Here is a 16,562-nt window from a genome sequence, read left to right on the forward strand (position 1 = left end):
CCCCCCAGTGGCAGGCAGGCGAAGTCAACCTTCCCCTATAGGTCCCATACCCGAAAGCACGATACCTTTGTTCGTTGCACGTTTGGTTCTCATGTATGCCACTCGAAGGACTGTAAGGTTAGTTAATGAGTTGATGCTCTTCATCCCCTATGGGACGTGAGGCCCTCCACTACTTCTTCCTGTCCTTGGGAACTTGTTGAGCCTTGCCCCAAGAGAGGTTGACCGCTGCTGCCAGCTCGTCCTTCATTGTCTTGCGCCAGGTGGTCTTCGGTCTCCCAGGTTTCTTTTTACCCTGTGGTGTCCATCGTAGAGGGTCATCATTCTGAGTACGTGTCCGAGCCGTCTTGAGTCGCCGTCTGTTGATGTCTCGTGTCTGGTATTAGGACAACCAGTCTTCTTGTTCAGTTCGGTGTTGTGGATATTATAATTGTTTTTTTACCCTTCTATCTGGCAACAAAACTGACACCTTTTTACAAGGAGTCATGTTTGCATAGACCGCAATACCTGCAGTCATAATACAAACAAAAGAACATAACTCTGATAATGTGCACTGTCCTTGAAGTTGATTGGTCCACACCTGAGACAGCTTTCCTTTGAGCCTAGTCTCACATGGGTTGGACCAGATGACCAGATGAGTTGTGCGCCTTTTGGCGTCATCTGGTCCAACCCATGTGAGACTAGGCTCAAAGGAAAGCTGTCTCGGGTGTGGACCAATCAACTTCAAGGACAGTGCACATTATCAGAGTTATGTTCTTTTGTTTGTATTATGACTGCAGGTATTGCGGTCTATGCAAACATGACTCCTTGTAAAAAGGTGTCAGTTTTGTTGCCAGATAGAAGGGTAAAAAAACAATTATCATATTTTTACTGGCAAATGAGGTTCCCATAGTGTAGATGCTTGCCCCGAGCTCTCATACTCTGATGGTGCATTGTCTTTGAGTTGTGCGCCTTTTGGCGTCATCTGGTCCAACCCATGTGAGACTAGGCTCAAAGGAAAGCTGTCTCGGGTGTGGACCAATCAACTTCAAGGACAGTGCACATTATCAGAGTTATGTTCTTTTGTTTGTATTATGACTGCAGGTATTGCGGTCTATGCAAACATGACTCCTTGTAAAAAGGTGTCAGTTTTGTTGCCAGATAGAAGGGTAAAAAAACAATTATCATATTTTTACTGGCAAATGAGGTTCCCATAGTGTTGTGGATATTGTTTGGAGACTGTACGTTTGGGTTCTTGCCAAATATATTTTTTCAAAAAGGAAAAGACATCAACATTGACACTTTTTCTGCTTCTTCACCCCAACTCTAAGTAGGTAAACAACATTTGTATAGCATAATTGACATATTAATCTGTGTTACTTTTTATCCAGGTCATCCTCCCTCCTATTTTTCCGGATAAAGGACAGTATCCCTTTTGTCTTGCCAGTGCGATCTTGCCGTGCATCGCAACCAAGGCGGCGATTTTCCACAAGATCTACCCTGAAGTCACACCCCTGATTTCCCTTCCCACTTCATCATCTCAATATTGCCCCCCTTCACACGCTCTCCGATCCAGTAACCGAGGCCATATGTAGAAGCCCCCCCCTGTCCACCTCGAATGGGAGGTTGTTCCTTTTTCACAGCCACTGTAGTTCGGAAAGTCCTCAGCCCTTTGACTAACTGCATTGCCGACTCACTGCCCCCATGGAGATTGTGGGGGGGGGGGGGGGGCACGGGGGGGGGGGGGGGGTGCCGCAAAACCTTTATTAATTTATTTTCTGCAGTTCACAATTCGGATTTGCATCCGCGATTACTATTTATTTACTTTCAGCAGTTTACAATAAACATTTTACAATTATGTAATTAATTATATGCACCCGTGATTCCTAATGTGAGGGACAAAGCGAACTCCTGCCTCCCCAACCTGTGAAAATGCTCAAGACCTTCACTTTTCTCTCTGTGTATGACTGACTCCCTTCAATAAAGTATCTTCAGCTTCACTTTACCATACGCTAATTTTCCCTTGTCCGCCCCACAGCCTCTTACCCCCTCAACCCTCCCCTAAATAATATAATTCCTATTCTTAGTTTTTAAATCCCCATTGTTCTTTTAATGCACATGTATACCTACCTCGTTCAATATTTTCCAAATCTAAATTGTATTTTCTTACTCTTTGTGTTAATAGGGAGCTCATGACTGAGGAACGATTGTGCAAGCATGCATAACCATCGCACCCAACACAGCAGTCAGAGGGCAACACACGTGAGCTTCCGTACTGTAGCAAACTGGCTGAGCCAGTCCCAGAAGTAGCATACATATGCCAAGTCTCATTTTAATTGAGGCAATTTGGTAGTTAAAATCAATTGCTGTTCGTCTGCGATCGGTTCAATGGTTGCCTCTTTTCATCACAAGCGCTTTGCACAACAAACATGAACAATTAAGTTTTGCTGTTACAATTTAAAGGCCGTCGTCTACCCCAAGGGACAATCGTGACAGTTGTGGTCGAACAGTGACGCCCCAAATTAACGTCTCGGCACCAACCCAACCGTTGAGGGCCTCCTTGGCTTAAACCTGCCACAAAAACGATGGCACACCCTCGAGCAAGTGACCCGTATAGCACCCATGGCAGCTCCAAGTGGACATTCAGAGGAGGAAGCGGGTGTCACGGGGACCAGACCGAAGGGCACTGCACGTGCTAAAACATTGTGATGCTCGCAAGGTCAGTGGGGGCATTGAAGACGTCCTTCAGATTCCTCCGAGGGGCCGTGCCTTGGCTATCAGACGTGGGCGCACAGAGTTACGTGTGATTTGCTGTGCGAAGCCATGCTCTTGAAGAATGCTCGACTCACTATCACCCTGTGGTTCTTTTGTTTGACTTGTGCAGTTGGGTGGCGTTTGAGTTCCCTAACTTCCAAGGGCGTCAGCTGCTGCTGGAGCCTTCGGAAACCCCCGACTGGAAGCAGCGGAGTTCCTGGGGCCGACTCGGTTCCATCCGGCCCCTGAAACAGGTGAGGACCCGTGTTGATGGAGTCGGCGTTTTTGAGTTCTAGTCGTAGTTTCGGTCTAGTTGATGACAACCTTGCGGAATTTTAATCAAGTCTCAGTCTGTGGATTTCATTTAGTAATTCTCGTAGGCCCGTCGACTAAAGCAGTTTTTTTGTCAAACGCTCTCAGTTATGAAATGCTGGCTCCACACGGCAAGCCATTTGAGGGTTTATTGTTCCGGGTTTGACACGTGTTCGTAATTTGTATCTCCCTCTGTCATGTCTGTGTTCTGGGATCTTCAATAAAAATAATAACTATTATTAGTAAAAACATACAAAAAAATATGTTGGTATGAGGGGCATGCAATTTCCCCCATCCCAGTCCTCCACCAATGTTATCAAATCAGCCAATCAGTGAACTCGGTAAACAAAATTGTTAAACACATTTGAAGCTAATTACCATGTTTGGTATGTTTCAATGCACTGGGGTACCTAATAACGTTACTAAATTATCCTCATCTGCTTCTCAATTCAGAAGTTGTTAATTTAATCTTTTGAAGGGTCATTCCCTGCTGGCTGATTTTGTCCACTCTCATCGTTCACTGTTGACTAAAATGAAAGGTACTTCACTGACAAACGCATTTATATCACTAATTTCCTGGAAAATGTTATCACTGAGTGGGACCTACTGATCCCGACCCTGACGCCTGTATATTTGGAGTTTGCATATTCTCCCCGTGGTCGCGTGTATTTTTCTCCGGGTCCTCCGGTTTTTTCCTCCATATTTAGAAACATGCGTTTAAAGTATCTGGCTGCTATACATTTCCATGTGATAAGCCACTTAGTTGAGCTGTCATTTGTGCGTACCAACTATGTCCCAGTGGACGTTGAAAATTCCGTGACGTCACTCTAATACGAGTAGGCCACTGTGTGCCGGCAACACGATCCAAATTTACCAAATAAAAAAAAATTATCCCATAAGTTACCCACGCAGCAACATCGCCCCCCTATTGATAGACTATACCCGTCTGTGAAACACAGTGCCTTCACGGTAGCCTTGTGCTATATATTTTTTAAAATCGCTGGGTGCGAAGGCAGTTGCCGAGGACAACTGGCGGAGCACATCCAGCGACGAGGTTGCCGACAAAGTGGCTTGAGGAGGCGGCACGCTGGTGGAGAGGGCCAGCGTTAATGTGTGTGCGTACACCCCACCCCCTCCTCTCTCCCCCTCTGCCCACGCACAGTCGGGTGTGTGCGTGCGTGTTAGGAACCAGGGCCAGGACGGCGTACTGACTGTGAAGGGGGACCTGGCGGACCCGCGCGGCGTGTCCGTTTGCCTTCTCCCTGATTGCGGCAAATCCACGCAGCTTTGGCTCTTCCAGGATGGATTCCTGCGTAGCTTGGTACGTAGGAAATGCGTGCGTGAGTGCATGTGTTCGTGTGTATGTGTGTGTTGTGGCGAACGTGAGTGCAGCAGTTAGGGTGCTGTGCTATGAACCTGGTGACCTGGGTTCGATTCCCGCTCACGGCAAACACCAGTGAAAATTATCTGAACTGGTTCTGGGCATCCCCTAGGTCGACTTAGCCTCAAATGAGTATCTTGGTACCATGTGTAAACATCGCCACTAGGCAGACAAAGGTGACCGGGCGTGGTGTTGGCTTTACGGGGGATCTTTGTTTTTGTGTAATATGGGGAGCGGTATTTGCGGTGATTAATGCACCTCGCTACAAACCCGTCAAACCGAGTTCGATTTTCACCCACGGTCAACATCAGTGATAAATACCAGTCCTGAGACTCAACATAAAATGAGTACCTGTTGCGGTGGGTGTGAAACATCGGGACTTGGGATACACAGAAGTCTTGATGAGTTGCAGGTCACCCACTTGTGCACCATCCTGGTTTTCATCGGTCCTCACGAACAGGACTTGCCCCAACAGTTGTCTTTGGCTATGCGGGGGGATCTCTGCGTTGAGCGGTGCTACAGTGGGTCCACACACTGCACTTCTAATTATATTTCGGACTATGCACAAAATCAGTGGCAAGTGGTGTCAGAACATGTACTAGGCCTTCCAGTACATGGTGTGGAGCGGTAGTGCAGTGGTTAGTGCTCTGTACTACGAACCTGGCCACCCGAGTTTGATTCCCGCTCACAGCCAACACCAGTGACAATTATTTGAACCATTCCAGGGCCTCACCTAGTTTCACCTCAACCTCAAATGGGTTTTTGGCGTGGTGTGTAATCATCGCCGCTAGGGAGACAAAGGCGGCCGAGTGTGGTGCTGGCCACACACACCCCCTTGTGTGCCGTGCCGGCCTTCATAGCTGCTCACTAATATCACTTGCCCCAGCAGTATGTTAAGGCTATACGGATGACCTTTGACTTTGTGCCTTCCATAGGGCAACTTGGCCTTAAAAGAGTACCTTGTGCGGAGTATAAACATCACCACTTGGCAGATGATGGTGGCTGGATTGGTCCTGGCAACAGCACCCATTGTTATGCCAGCAATGTGTAAACAAAACTGGCCTGTAAGAGATTTTAATAGATGTAGCTATCGGCACTTGCTTGCACGACCTGTCATACGTCGGTGTTACTTTGTTGACAGTGGGTGCACAAAGACGTATAATAAATAAAAAACCTCAACAAATTCCAAAAATAACACGGATCTCAAAAAGAAAAAGTATATATTGGCAAGACATGGAGAGGCCAGAGATGTCGAGTCAAACACTTAAGGACGATTAGAGCAGTGGTTCTTAACCTTGACTGCAGCCTGCACCCCTTTGATTCTCAATCGTAAACAATGTACAATGTTAATAAACACATGGGTTTGATGAAACAAAGTAGTTGTACTTACGTGCCCATGCTTAATTTGTGTTTCGACGATTTACCTTCTAAAAAAATCTGCCCATGTCTCGTACCCCCGTGGGGTGCATGCACCCCAGGTTAAGAACCACTGGATTTATAGACTCGACGGTCAATGTTTGCATTTGCTGGCGTGTGGCATTGGCGTGGCGCAGGCGAGCGAGGCATGCCTGGAGGTGGTGGGTGGGATGGCGCGCGAGGGCACGCGTGTGGTGCTGTGGCCAGAGCACGGCAAGCCGCAGCAGCGGTGGTACATCGACAGCGACGGCACCATCGGCAGCCGCCTCCGTGACGACCTCGTGCTCGACGTTCAGGGTAAGCGAAAGCGGTGACGGATCGCGCAACGATCAATCGTCACGTGGAAGGGTGACCGACGAATGGAACGCACGAATGTAAATGCAAAGTCAATCCACCGATGAATGTAAAGTTCATCAATTCATTTTTCTATTAATCTGTTTATGTATCTTGAACTTGTTTTGCACCGTACGTAGCCAACCGTTCAAATTGGAGGTGCGGGGAGGGACAATAAACTAAACACAAAAAGCAGTTCTCAAGAATTGAGTTTTCAATCTCAATGATTTAAATGTGTATAGCTCCAGTGGCTTCCTAATATCGGAAGGAAGAGTGTTCCAGATGGCCACGGAAGCTCATCTGAAAGCGCGCGATGCGGTAACCGTCTAATGTAAGTGTGAGATGAAGCGAGGATTAATTTTTAAATGTCATAAATCAACGATAAATAAATGTATTCAAATATCAAGGGAATCAATGAATACATTCAAAAATTATAAATAATTACTTATAGCCCTTTATCAAACGACTATCAATGCATGCCCTGTCGGCCATGATAATTATTTGATCGTACTCATAATTGAAGTGGATGCCCAGGACCCTTGCAGATGTCACTCACCACTGATGTCATCTGTGGCTGAGACTTGAATTAATTCAAATGTCAAATAATTCAATGATGAGTGAATTATTTCAAATATTTAAAAGGTCAAAGTTGTTTCCTGCTCATGCAAGCAGTGGCAATGCTCATTTAGAGCTTAGAAGCAATTGTGTATATTCCACATTTCTATTGCAGGGAGCCAGTCCATCAATAGAATAGCGATACTAATTTGATTCACCCCGGAGGAATGAAAGGCTGAGTGGAACCTGAACGGGGATTTGAACTTGCATACCTCTTTTGCCATAATACAGGTTTTTTGGGTTAGATCGCGTAAATATATAAATGTGTCGTTAAACCCGCCACCACCCAACACAGCCAATTAGTAAGGTTTGTCACGTAAACAGGACATGACATACCTATTTTTGTGAGCTGCTAGCTCTAACCAGCTGAGTAACGAATTTTAATTGTCATTAAAAAAAAAGCTACCTTGGGGCAGTGTTGGCTTAGTGGTTTAGTGCACTGCGCTGTGAACCCGGTGACCTACATTCCACTCCCAGCCATGGTACCTAAACTGGAAGTATGCTCAACCTCCCATCCAGCAGTGGATTGGCAAAGGGCAGTACATATTATAAACTTTTGACGGAGGCCACTCTGAGATACGGCCACTTTATCTCTGAGTTATTTACTCAGGAAAGCCTTGATGAGTCTCAAGGGTCAGTTTCAGGATGGCGTTTCTTGAAATTCTTCGCCGGTTTCTTCTTAGAATATTGTTTGTGCGAGAGAGGAAACAAACTGCAGTTCCCAGGGAAGATGACAATCGATCTGTGGGAAATTATCTCCCATGCCACTTGCTCTCACTGCCCTCTGTAGGCATTCGGCCGCTCCTGCAGTGGTTCTGTGATGCATATGATCTCTGAGCCCAGAGCTAGTGCCACCATTGAAAATGACAGAATTCAATCGCTGTGTCCATTCTGAGTGCTGTACGTAAATTATATAGGGACTCGGTGGCGTGGTGATTCGTGCACTCCGATATGAAACCAGGCAACCTGAGTTCGATTCCAAGCAACAGCTGACATCAGTAGCAAGTGGTGATATATGAACCAGTCCTGACCACCGCCCCTTCACCGACCCACAGTGACCGGCATCGTGAAGTATGGTCAAACATTCCTCATGACTGGCACGGCATGGGGAGACATTCATCCAGCAGTGGGTTGACAAACAAACCCTCTTCACTATTACATACATTTGATAGTATAACTACAACTGTATAACTGCAGGTCATTATCCATCTCTAATTCATTAAGTGTTGTTTTAAAAGCCCATTAAACAATTCCTCTTATTAGTTAATGCAAAATCGTTGGGGGTGTTTAAAAGTAATGTTTTCACCAAATGCACAATTGCCTCTGCTCAGTTATTTATGGGCAGTTGGTGGTGTGCGTGGACACTTTAATGATTGCCTGGGGTCTGTCTTTGGGATGGAATGTGCACATGTTTGTGCATGAGTTCATTACCACCGAGGGTCTTTTTTCTGTGGGTGCGGCCCTGAACAAGAACCCACAAAACATTCTTCCAGCTAAATTTCTGAAATTCCGTCCCATGGTGGAAATATCTTGTGGTGCACTGATGTGTTCGGTACGGCCCAGTGCAATAACACCGTGAAATGTATATGCATCGGGTCTTCATGACCAAGCAAGGGATCGTAGCAGTGCAGTAATACATCCAAAGTGGTAATGTACTTTCTATGCTCCCACATCTCTGCTCTCCACCTTCATCAACCCCTGCCGACCAGTGTGGTGAAGTCTGGTAAATAAGCCCCCATGGTCCACTCGCCATGGGGAGGCCCACATGCAGCAGTGGATTGACAAAAGGGGTGTACATGAGGGTCTGCTGAGGCCTCAAGTTTCTTACTCATCAAGGGAGACCTGTGTTTCATCATCTCCATCTGTCGATTCAGCTCGCTCGTTAGCGATGGCCAGGCGAAATAAATTTCCACCATGGTTCTTTTGCTTCTGTCAGTATTGCTGCTTCGCTCAATCTCAACCTGTTGCCTCCGAGGTCTTCTTGTACCCCGCTGCATCTAGCCGCGTGGTTTTCTGTCTCGCCCGACTCGTTTGTTTCTCCCACTTGTGTGTCGCATCGTCAAGCGCTGCAGGCATGATCCTGACCGGGCTCATTCTCGTAACGTGGTCCGAACCACTGCGGTCATCTCTCCTTCACTTTGTCTAACAAGGTCGGTTCACTCCGAACCGTTTTCTTATATCGTAATTTTTCAGTCTCTTGGAAAGAGCAACCAAATACATTGCACAGTTACAGAAAAGAAAAAAAAACTGTTAACAATTGCAAACCAAACAAAAAAGAGTGAAATACCGTGATCAAAACCGCTTGACGTTATCCGTGATATCACTTTCAAAAATGCTCTTTAAAAATGTGCAGCCCTTTGTCAATGCACTGAAGAATGAAGGTCTCCCCATTGAGGGATCATGGTACTCAAATGTTCGGACTAATCGGTTGTTGAGCCCCTAAACGCTAAGTGGCCAGGAATAAATACGACGGTTAAGAGTTCATATATTTCTTGAGTTGAGCGAGGAAAAGGCAGAAAGATAAATGTTGTGACATGCAGTATGGATTGAAGTCTGTGGAAACAGTAACCATGTTAGTAATGATAAAGACTGATAAGGCTGCTGGCTAAGTCAGATCTCGCCAGGCCATGGTGGCAAGATGTTAACTACCTCGCCTGGAATACAGGAGGTCGTGACGTTGTGGGTTCAAACCCAACCCTGATGCCTGTATATTTGGAGTTTGCACGTTCTCCCCGTAGTTGTGTGGTGTTTCTCAGGATCCCCCCGGGTTTTTCCCCTCCACATTTGGAAACACGTGTTCAGCGTACGTATTTGGCTGCCTAGAGGCGGTGGTCGCCCTCCCCACAAATAACATGGTTTCATTGCTAGAGGGCGCCACTCTGCAAATGCTACGATGAAGTGCAGCTCTTTGCTGTAGTCGTGTGCTGTGCACTGCTGTTGATGTTGGGGAGGGACGGAGGAGGCGCTCGCAATTGGCGAGCCGCAGCGCGAGACCAGATGGAAATCAAAATTTATTGCTGTGCGAAAAGTAATACAACATAAAAAGAAAATTCAGAATGCATTTTCACAGTTTCTACCCTGAATGTTCTTTCGGGCATTATTTCAGCAGTGGGATATCACAGATTTACTTATTAGTTCACTTTAAGTCACCACTATTCCACACATCTGGATGCAAAAAAATAATACTTAGCACGTGATAGTTAAGCCAAAATATTATTTTTTAATATCTCAGATTTGGGACTTTAGCCAAAATGAGTGAAGAGCAAACTTGTTTAATGTGATGGCCTTTTTGTTGTTGTTGTGGTTATCGGTGACTGAACTGACATAATTTTCTCGCCTACACTTGAGAGACCGATTTAATCACAAGCAGCTGCCAGGTTCCGGCTCAGCACCTTTGACCTCTGAGCCCACTTTTTTGCTGGCCCTGCGTCGCGTACAATTTTAAGAAAAAAATGACAATCGCTGGCCAGTAGGTGGCGACAAAGCACTGTGCACAGTATTGGACCGAGCATTTTGATTTGATTAACAGGTGCGTTACCTTCCCATGAATTTGACTGGAAACTAGGAAATCGTTGAAAGCAAATAAAGTACGCCCCACTCGTTGGAGAGATATTAACAAGTTTTGCCACCTGAATTTTTCATTTGAATTTCTTTGTACAACTTTCTGGAAAGTCTAATGTGTCAGATGTATAAACGCAATGGCTTCCGATGTTTTACCCGACTACAACCCAGACTTCTGAGGTAAAATAAACTTCGAGTCTCAAAGGGCTCTAGCCTGAATATAAGCGCATTTGTCATCTGTTAATTGTTTTATTAGTATTGGTCTTTCCAAATTATTCCTATAATAATGTTCTATTAGCACCTAATTGCCATGTTAAGCCACTTTGGCGTGGCATTCGGAACTGAAAAAAAAACGTCAGATGCTTTCATTTTGCAATCAAATTGTGTTCTATGTTTGGTCGAAAAGGATTTTGTTTAACTAATTTTTTTATTTTATTCTCACCATCATTATTTAAGCACCATTGCCCATTGCTCTTCTGTTCTGGCTGAACACGGCCACACCGCCGCACGTACAATGTGGCCCCAATTTGTATTTTTCGCCGACTGTCTTTGAACAGGCTTACGCTGCAGCTGTGTTTACCGCTTGCTGTTATTTTATGAGAATGATAACACTTCAAGCCAGTGCATTCAACTCAAAAGGACAGCCCTCTCATTTCCTGAACGAGGCTTGTTAAAGAAAGAGGGGGGCCGTGTTCTTTTATTCTGTTTTTTTTAGCTCTCATTTGTCATATCCAGGAAATTTGAACCGCAGCATTAATGACAACAACATTTTTTTTACCAGGTAAGACCCAGTAAGCTATACAGCTCTTTTTCAGAAGCGACCTGGCCACAATTGATAGCTCAACGAAGTGGCTTATCACGTGGACATTTATAACAACCAAATACATTGAAACGCATGTTGATTCTAAATATGTAGGGAAAAACTGGAGGATCCGGAGAAAAATCCACGCGACCACGAGGAGAACTTGCAAACTCCAAATATACAGCAGGCGTCAGGGTCAGGCCTGAACCCACGACCTCCTGTATACCAGGCGAGGTCGTTAACATCTAGCCACCCTGACAAATATGATTCAATCAGTCAGTCACAGGCCCCGGCTCGGGTTTAGTGGTCCTCACAATTCATAGTCAGGCAAAGCCACCCTATTCTGCTGCCAAATTTCGATTCTTAAATCATATTTGTAGGCCAAAAAAGGTTGGGCTTTCTGTTTCTGCAAAATGCATGATTTAGATTAATAATGGTGCATAGGCAAACCTTAAATATATATTAGTAGAACAGACCATTCCATGCTTTCTGTGAGTAATATTTATTCATTACGTATATATTGCGACAAACGTTGAACGTTTTTTGGTTAAAAAAAATACAGTATGTGGCCATTTTGAGAGGTGTTTTATTGGCTGCAAGGTTTAAGCCTTACAGCCACATGACACACACTTGTTTGATATTCCTCCATTGCAACTGAAAATCTATTAAAAGAACTGACGTCAGTTCCAGTAATACAAACGGTCTTTGCTGAACCCCACCCTCGGATTCACAAACAGATGCTTTCATCACCGGCTCTAATTTAAGTGGTTATTCATTAGCCACGGCTGCAATTGCTAATGTATCGTTTACAACGACAGTTTTTTAACTCTGGGCCCGAGACTTCTGCCGTTTTGTGTGTCTGCTGGCGTAGGCCCCACGTATTTTATTAAGTGACTGCGTGTGCTCAAGTTCTGCCCATAGGAAGACAATTTTCCCATCGTCTCTCTTGTGCTGACCACAAACTTCAGTTATGATATCACAGAAAGAGAGGGGTATAACAACAACAACAACTGCTGAGGTGGACAGGTGGCTGAGAGGTCAGGGCGCTTAGCCAACGTCGTTTGGGATTCTGGGTTCAAATTCAGGCGACCAGTGAATGTACTGTCTCAGCCCAGCCACCAATGGCTGCACGCAATAAAACCCCATCACGTTTAGTTTTGCACTTGAACTTTTTGGCTCCATAATCCGACAGTCTCGTAGCAGCATGGGGAAGTGCGACTTCCCACCCCCGACTGTGTAATGGGAACAAAAAGCAAATTGAAGGAATTTTTGGAGGAACCAAAGGTTCTCGCCGAGATTTCTGAACAAATTCTTTGCCTCTTTACATGACACCAATAGCGCACTTGGAACGAAATGTGTGTGTGTGGTGGTTTGGAAGCAAAAGACCCAACAAATATTTTTAAAATATTGCCTGAACTCACATATTTATCATTACTCTCAAATGTATTTAACATTCTCACACTCACCTATCTCCTGATCTCTACTAATGCCCTCTCTCGACATAGTTTGCCCACACAGCAGAGGTGCACCGTTTCAGGCACGGTCACTTAGGTTTTAATGGGGTAGGAATTACGAAAGGGGGACAGTGATTGTAAAATAGATAACAGGGAATTGTTGTTTGAAGGTCAGGCCACGCCATGAGCGCAACTTCCTCTCAAGCTCTCCTCTCCACGCACCTGCAGGTATCTTAAGGGGCTGCTGTTCTGTTTCCAGGCCAGTACGTGAAGGTTTGGGAAAAGATTAGGCCCCATGGGAAAACAAAAAACACAGCCCTTGGACAAATGGGTAAAGATCTCCATGCTCATCACCCTAATGGTCATTGATTTCCAAGGAATGCTTTACTTGCTACCACCAGGTGCAGTGCAAATTATTAAATCTTTTTTTGTTTAAACAACTCTGTCAAAGGTTTATCTCCCTGAAAAAATAAAAGGGTTCACTGGAGTTAGTTCCCTCTCGTGGGGAGGCCCTTTCCACCAGCAGTGTGCGTGCACAACTGCAGTGCTGCACCTTTGCCATGTGCCATGCAAAACCGGGAACAGAAACTGTAACGTTTCTAAGTTTGCATGCTTTCTGCTCAAATCTACCGGCTGATAAATTGCATGGCGATGTCCACATCAGAGTTCAACGTTGTTATTTGCTATTATTCCTTGTCGCAGCATGTATTACCTCCCTTTACCCCCACTGCTCGTGGCATTCATTGTGCATCTAAAATCCACGGAATTCCACAAAGCTTGCCCCTGCGCGCTTCCACTCGGACACCGAAAGTGTCCCATTGTTGCCGCACCTCAACCCAAGAGGTCCAGCACCGTTCTTTCGTCTGTCAGCATGGCAGCGCGCCCACGCTGCAGGCGAGGCCATAAAGTTAAACGATTTAGTTTGAAGCCGCGAATGCTGCACTGTGGTCCCTTTGCCAACCCCGCTCGTAGCCTCATGGCACAGCTTTATTGTGGCTTGGCAGCCGGAGCCATCGCCGTTACGATCATTTATTTAAACAAAGGTAGCAGCGGGCCGGTACATTTGTGGGGGTTGAAAACCCCCTCTCACAGCCCACTGCCTGTCCCCACATTGCTCCTGACGCTCAACAGAAACCTTAACAATGAATTAAAACACCTTCTGTTCCATCCATGTACATACCCTTTCTTCAAACCACTGCTCGATGAAGTCCTCCCCATGCGGTGTGAGTCATTGGAGTTTTCTTGGCCATACTTTACCATGCTGGCTACTGCAGTATGGTGAAGGTGGGGAGCATAGCTGTTGGGAACATGGTATATTACATAGCTTTTGGGAGCATGGTATATTACATAGTATTTGGGAGCATGGTATATTACATAACTGTTGGGAGCATGGTATATTACAAGCGTATGGACGTGTGGATTTTTCTCCAGGTCCTCCGTTTTTTCCCTCCACATATAGAATCAATATCACACCTTTAGAGTATTTGGCTACTATGAATTTCTACATGATGATAAGCCACTTCGTTGAGCTATCATTTGGGATGGCCAGGTCGCTTCTGAAAGAGCGCTACGCAGCTCAACGGGCCTTACCTGATAAAATAAAAATATATAGTTTTATAGTATTTTGCTGCACTGCTCTCTGCTGTATCGCACAGCATCTGTTCTATGCATATTAGCTGCTCAGCTACGCACTATCCAGGCTTAGGCCCTGCTTAGGTTCATGAGACTTGGTGTGTTCATTGTGATTTGGCCAAAGGCTGACTTTTGCACGTCCATGTAAAAATGAAACGTGCTTTAGCCTCTCGGCCTGCTCTCTTATTAGCTCGCAGCAAGTAATAGGTATCCAAATGTTCCACTGGAGTCTGGGGGTAACTGTGGAAGAAGGAACCGGTGTTTTTTTGGAAGCCTCGTATCATTAAAGCCACTCTCCGCAATCTCTATTGTGATCAGCTGTTTGACCAGCGCTGAATTAATGCAGCACATATGGCCAAGCCTATGAAAAAAAATCACCTGGAATGCACCCAACTTTATCCGGTCACGGAAGCTAAGCATGGTTGAGCGTAGATAGTGCTCGGATGGTTGGCCTCAAAACAAGTTGTCTTCGGTGACCGGGGGGGGGGCCTTCGCACCAACTCGTGCTCACCAGTATGGCCCAGTGTGACCCTCATGAACCTGAGGGTGTGGGGAGGCCCTCATCCAGCAGCAGATGAACATAAGAGCCGTCCGCGTACATGCATGCTCAAAAGCAGAGATGTATTCCTCAGGTGAGCATATGCACGTTTCTCATAGCCACTCTGTCATTCAGTCAAGTTGCTTGTAAAATAAATTCCATGAGTTTATGCAGCAAAGTTACTGAATAACGGATTTGTTGGAAACCCTACTTTCCGTACAGTCTTTCAACAGGCACCTCACAACGCTATGGGTATCTATAACGCCGATGGTGTAACCCCTATAAAATGTATCCCGAGCGGTATCCATAACCCCTGTATTTATGTTATCACCATGACGGTGGTCATGGTAAGAACATGAATGCACCTGGCGCTGCACCGCGTGGGCCCCAAACCAATTCTGATTAGCAGCAGCAGTGTTGTAACTGCAGCGCCCACACATGTGTCCAGGTTGCCAGGTGACGGCCATTATCACACCGCACTTGGGTTCAAGGTAGTTTCGTACAATACTTTTTCCAGCCCAGCGCAGCGATGTTTTCCGAGTGATTTTTTTTTTTGGTACGGGGGGGGGGCTACTGATTTCCAAGGAATGCTTTATGTGCGTGTATGTTGAACTTCTTTCGCACCGTACGTAGCCAACCGTGCTAATCGGAGGTGCGGGGGGGAAGGACAACAAACTAACCTCAAAAAGCAGTTCTGAAGCTGTAGCCTTGTTTTAAGGATGAGGCTTAAACAAAAAAAAATTAAGTGGGTGTCACAACACGGTTACTATTAAACTCTGAACAAATGTCCGACGCTAAATGGGATGAGTTAATGCCATGACCTGCTTTTAGCTCTCATTCGTTCGACTTGAGCTCTTACCTCCACCCCCCCTGTTGTGTACGAGGAAAGACTGCGACGCCATTGCTTAGTCGTACAGTATTAATATTCGTGGCCTGACAATAGTTTATAAGTGGGGCTGAGCCTTCATCAGAGGGTTTTCAGCCACCTCCAATCCCCCCAACGCTTCCACCTCACTCACTTACAGGGCTGGTTCATATAAGGTAAAACTAAAACTATTTAAACTGAGCTATGTAGCTCTTTTTCAGAAGCGACCTGGCCACAAAGGATAGCTCAACAAAGTGGCTTATCACGTGAAAATGTATAGCAGCCAAATACTCTCAACGCATGTTTCTAAATGTGGAGGGGAAAAACCGTAGGATCCGGAGAAAATGCCACACTACCACGGGGAGAGAGAGATGCAAAGTCCAAATGTACAGCAAGCGTCAGGGTTGAGATCGAACCCACGACCTCCTGTATACCAGGTGAAGTAGGTAACATCTCGCCAGCGTGGTCTATGCCGTTATTTTTATTTAAAGAAGTAAACAAGTAATGCGTTGGCATGATTGTGGCGTCCGAAGATTGTAACTGTGGAGAAAGGTGAGGGGCTTGAGTACCCCCCCCGCCCCCGTGCGTCACACATTTGAGAAATCACTGTGAAGGTCACTGCCCGATTAATCAATAACAGGGCAATTTGAACGCCTTCCAAATTGCAAAATAAGATCTGTGCAGTGATATGTCTGGTTCTTTGTTTATACACGCTGGCCTAGCCCTGTGACGTCTTGTTTTACTTAACAAATATTTGTTGGCAGGAACAGACCTGTGCAGAGGTCTGTCCATTCCTCACGTTATGAAACTCAAGGTTTAAATGTGCAAACATACTCATATATTTTATTAAGTTATACTGTCTGGCTTCCTGGTTGGCTGGCTGGTGTGCGGGTGGGAGGGCATCACGCCAACCCCTTCACCCC

At 45.7% G+C, this 16,562-nt stretch overlaps 1 protein-coding gene across 2 annotated transcripts in view; it reads left to right on the forward strand.

The window, feature by feature from the left end:
* Positions 1-16,562, forward strand: part of LOC144734165 (uncharacterized) — a 95,950-nt gene that overhangs the window by 70,877 nt on the left and 8,511 nt on the right. For both annotated transcript variants that reach the window (XM_078616238.1, XM_078616239.1), the window contains exons 19-21: positions 2,861-2,984; positions 4,205-4,363; positions 5,977-6,136. In XM_078616238.1, coding sequence (XP_078472364.1) covers positions 2,861-2,984; positions 4,205-4,363; positions 5,977-6,136 — 443 coding nt within the window. The remainder of the gene's footprint in view (positions 1-2,860; positions 2,985-4,204; positions 4,364-5,976; positions 6,137-16,562) is intronic.

This window comes from Lampetra planeri, chromosome 50, assembly GCF_965212315.1.
Source record: "Lampetra planeri chromosome 50, kcLamPlan1.2.h2, whole genome shotgun sequence".
Classification (NCBI taxonomy): domain Eukaryota; kingdom Metazoa; phylum Chordata; class Hyperoartia; order Petromyzontiformes; family Petromyzontidae; genus Lampetra; species Lampetra planeri.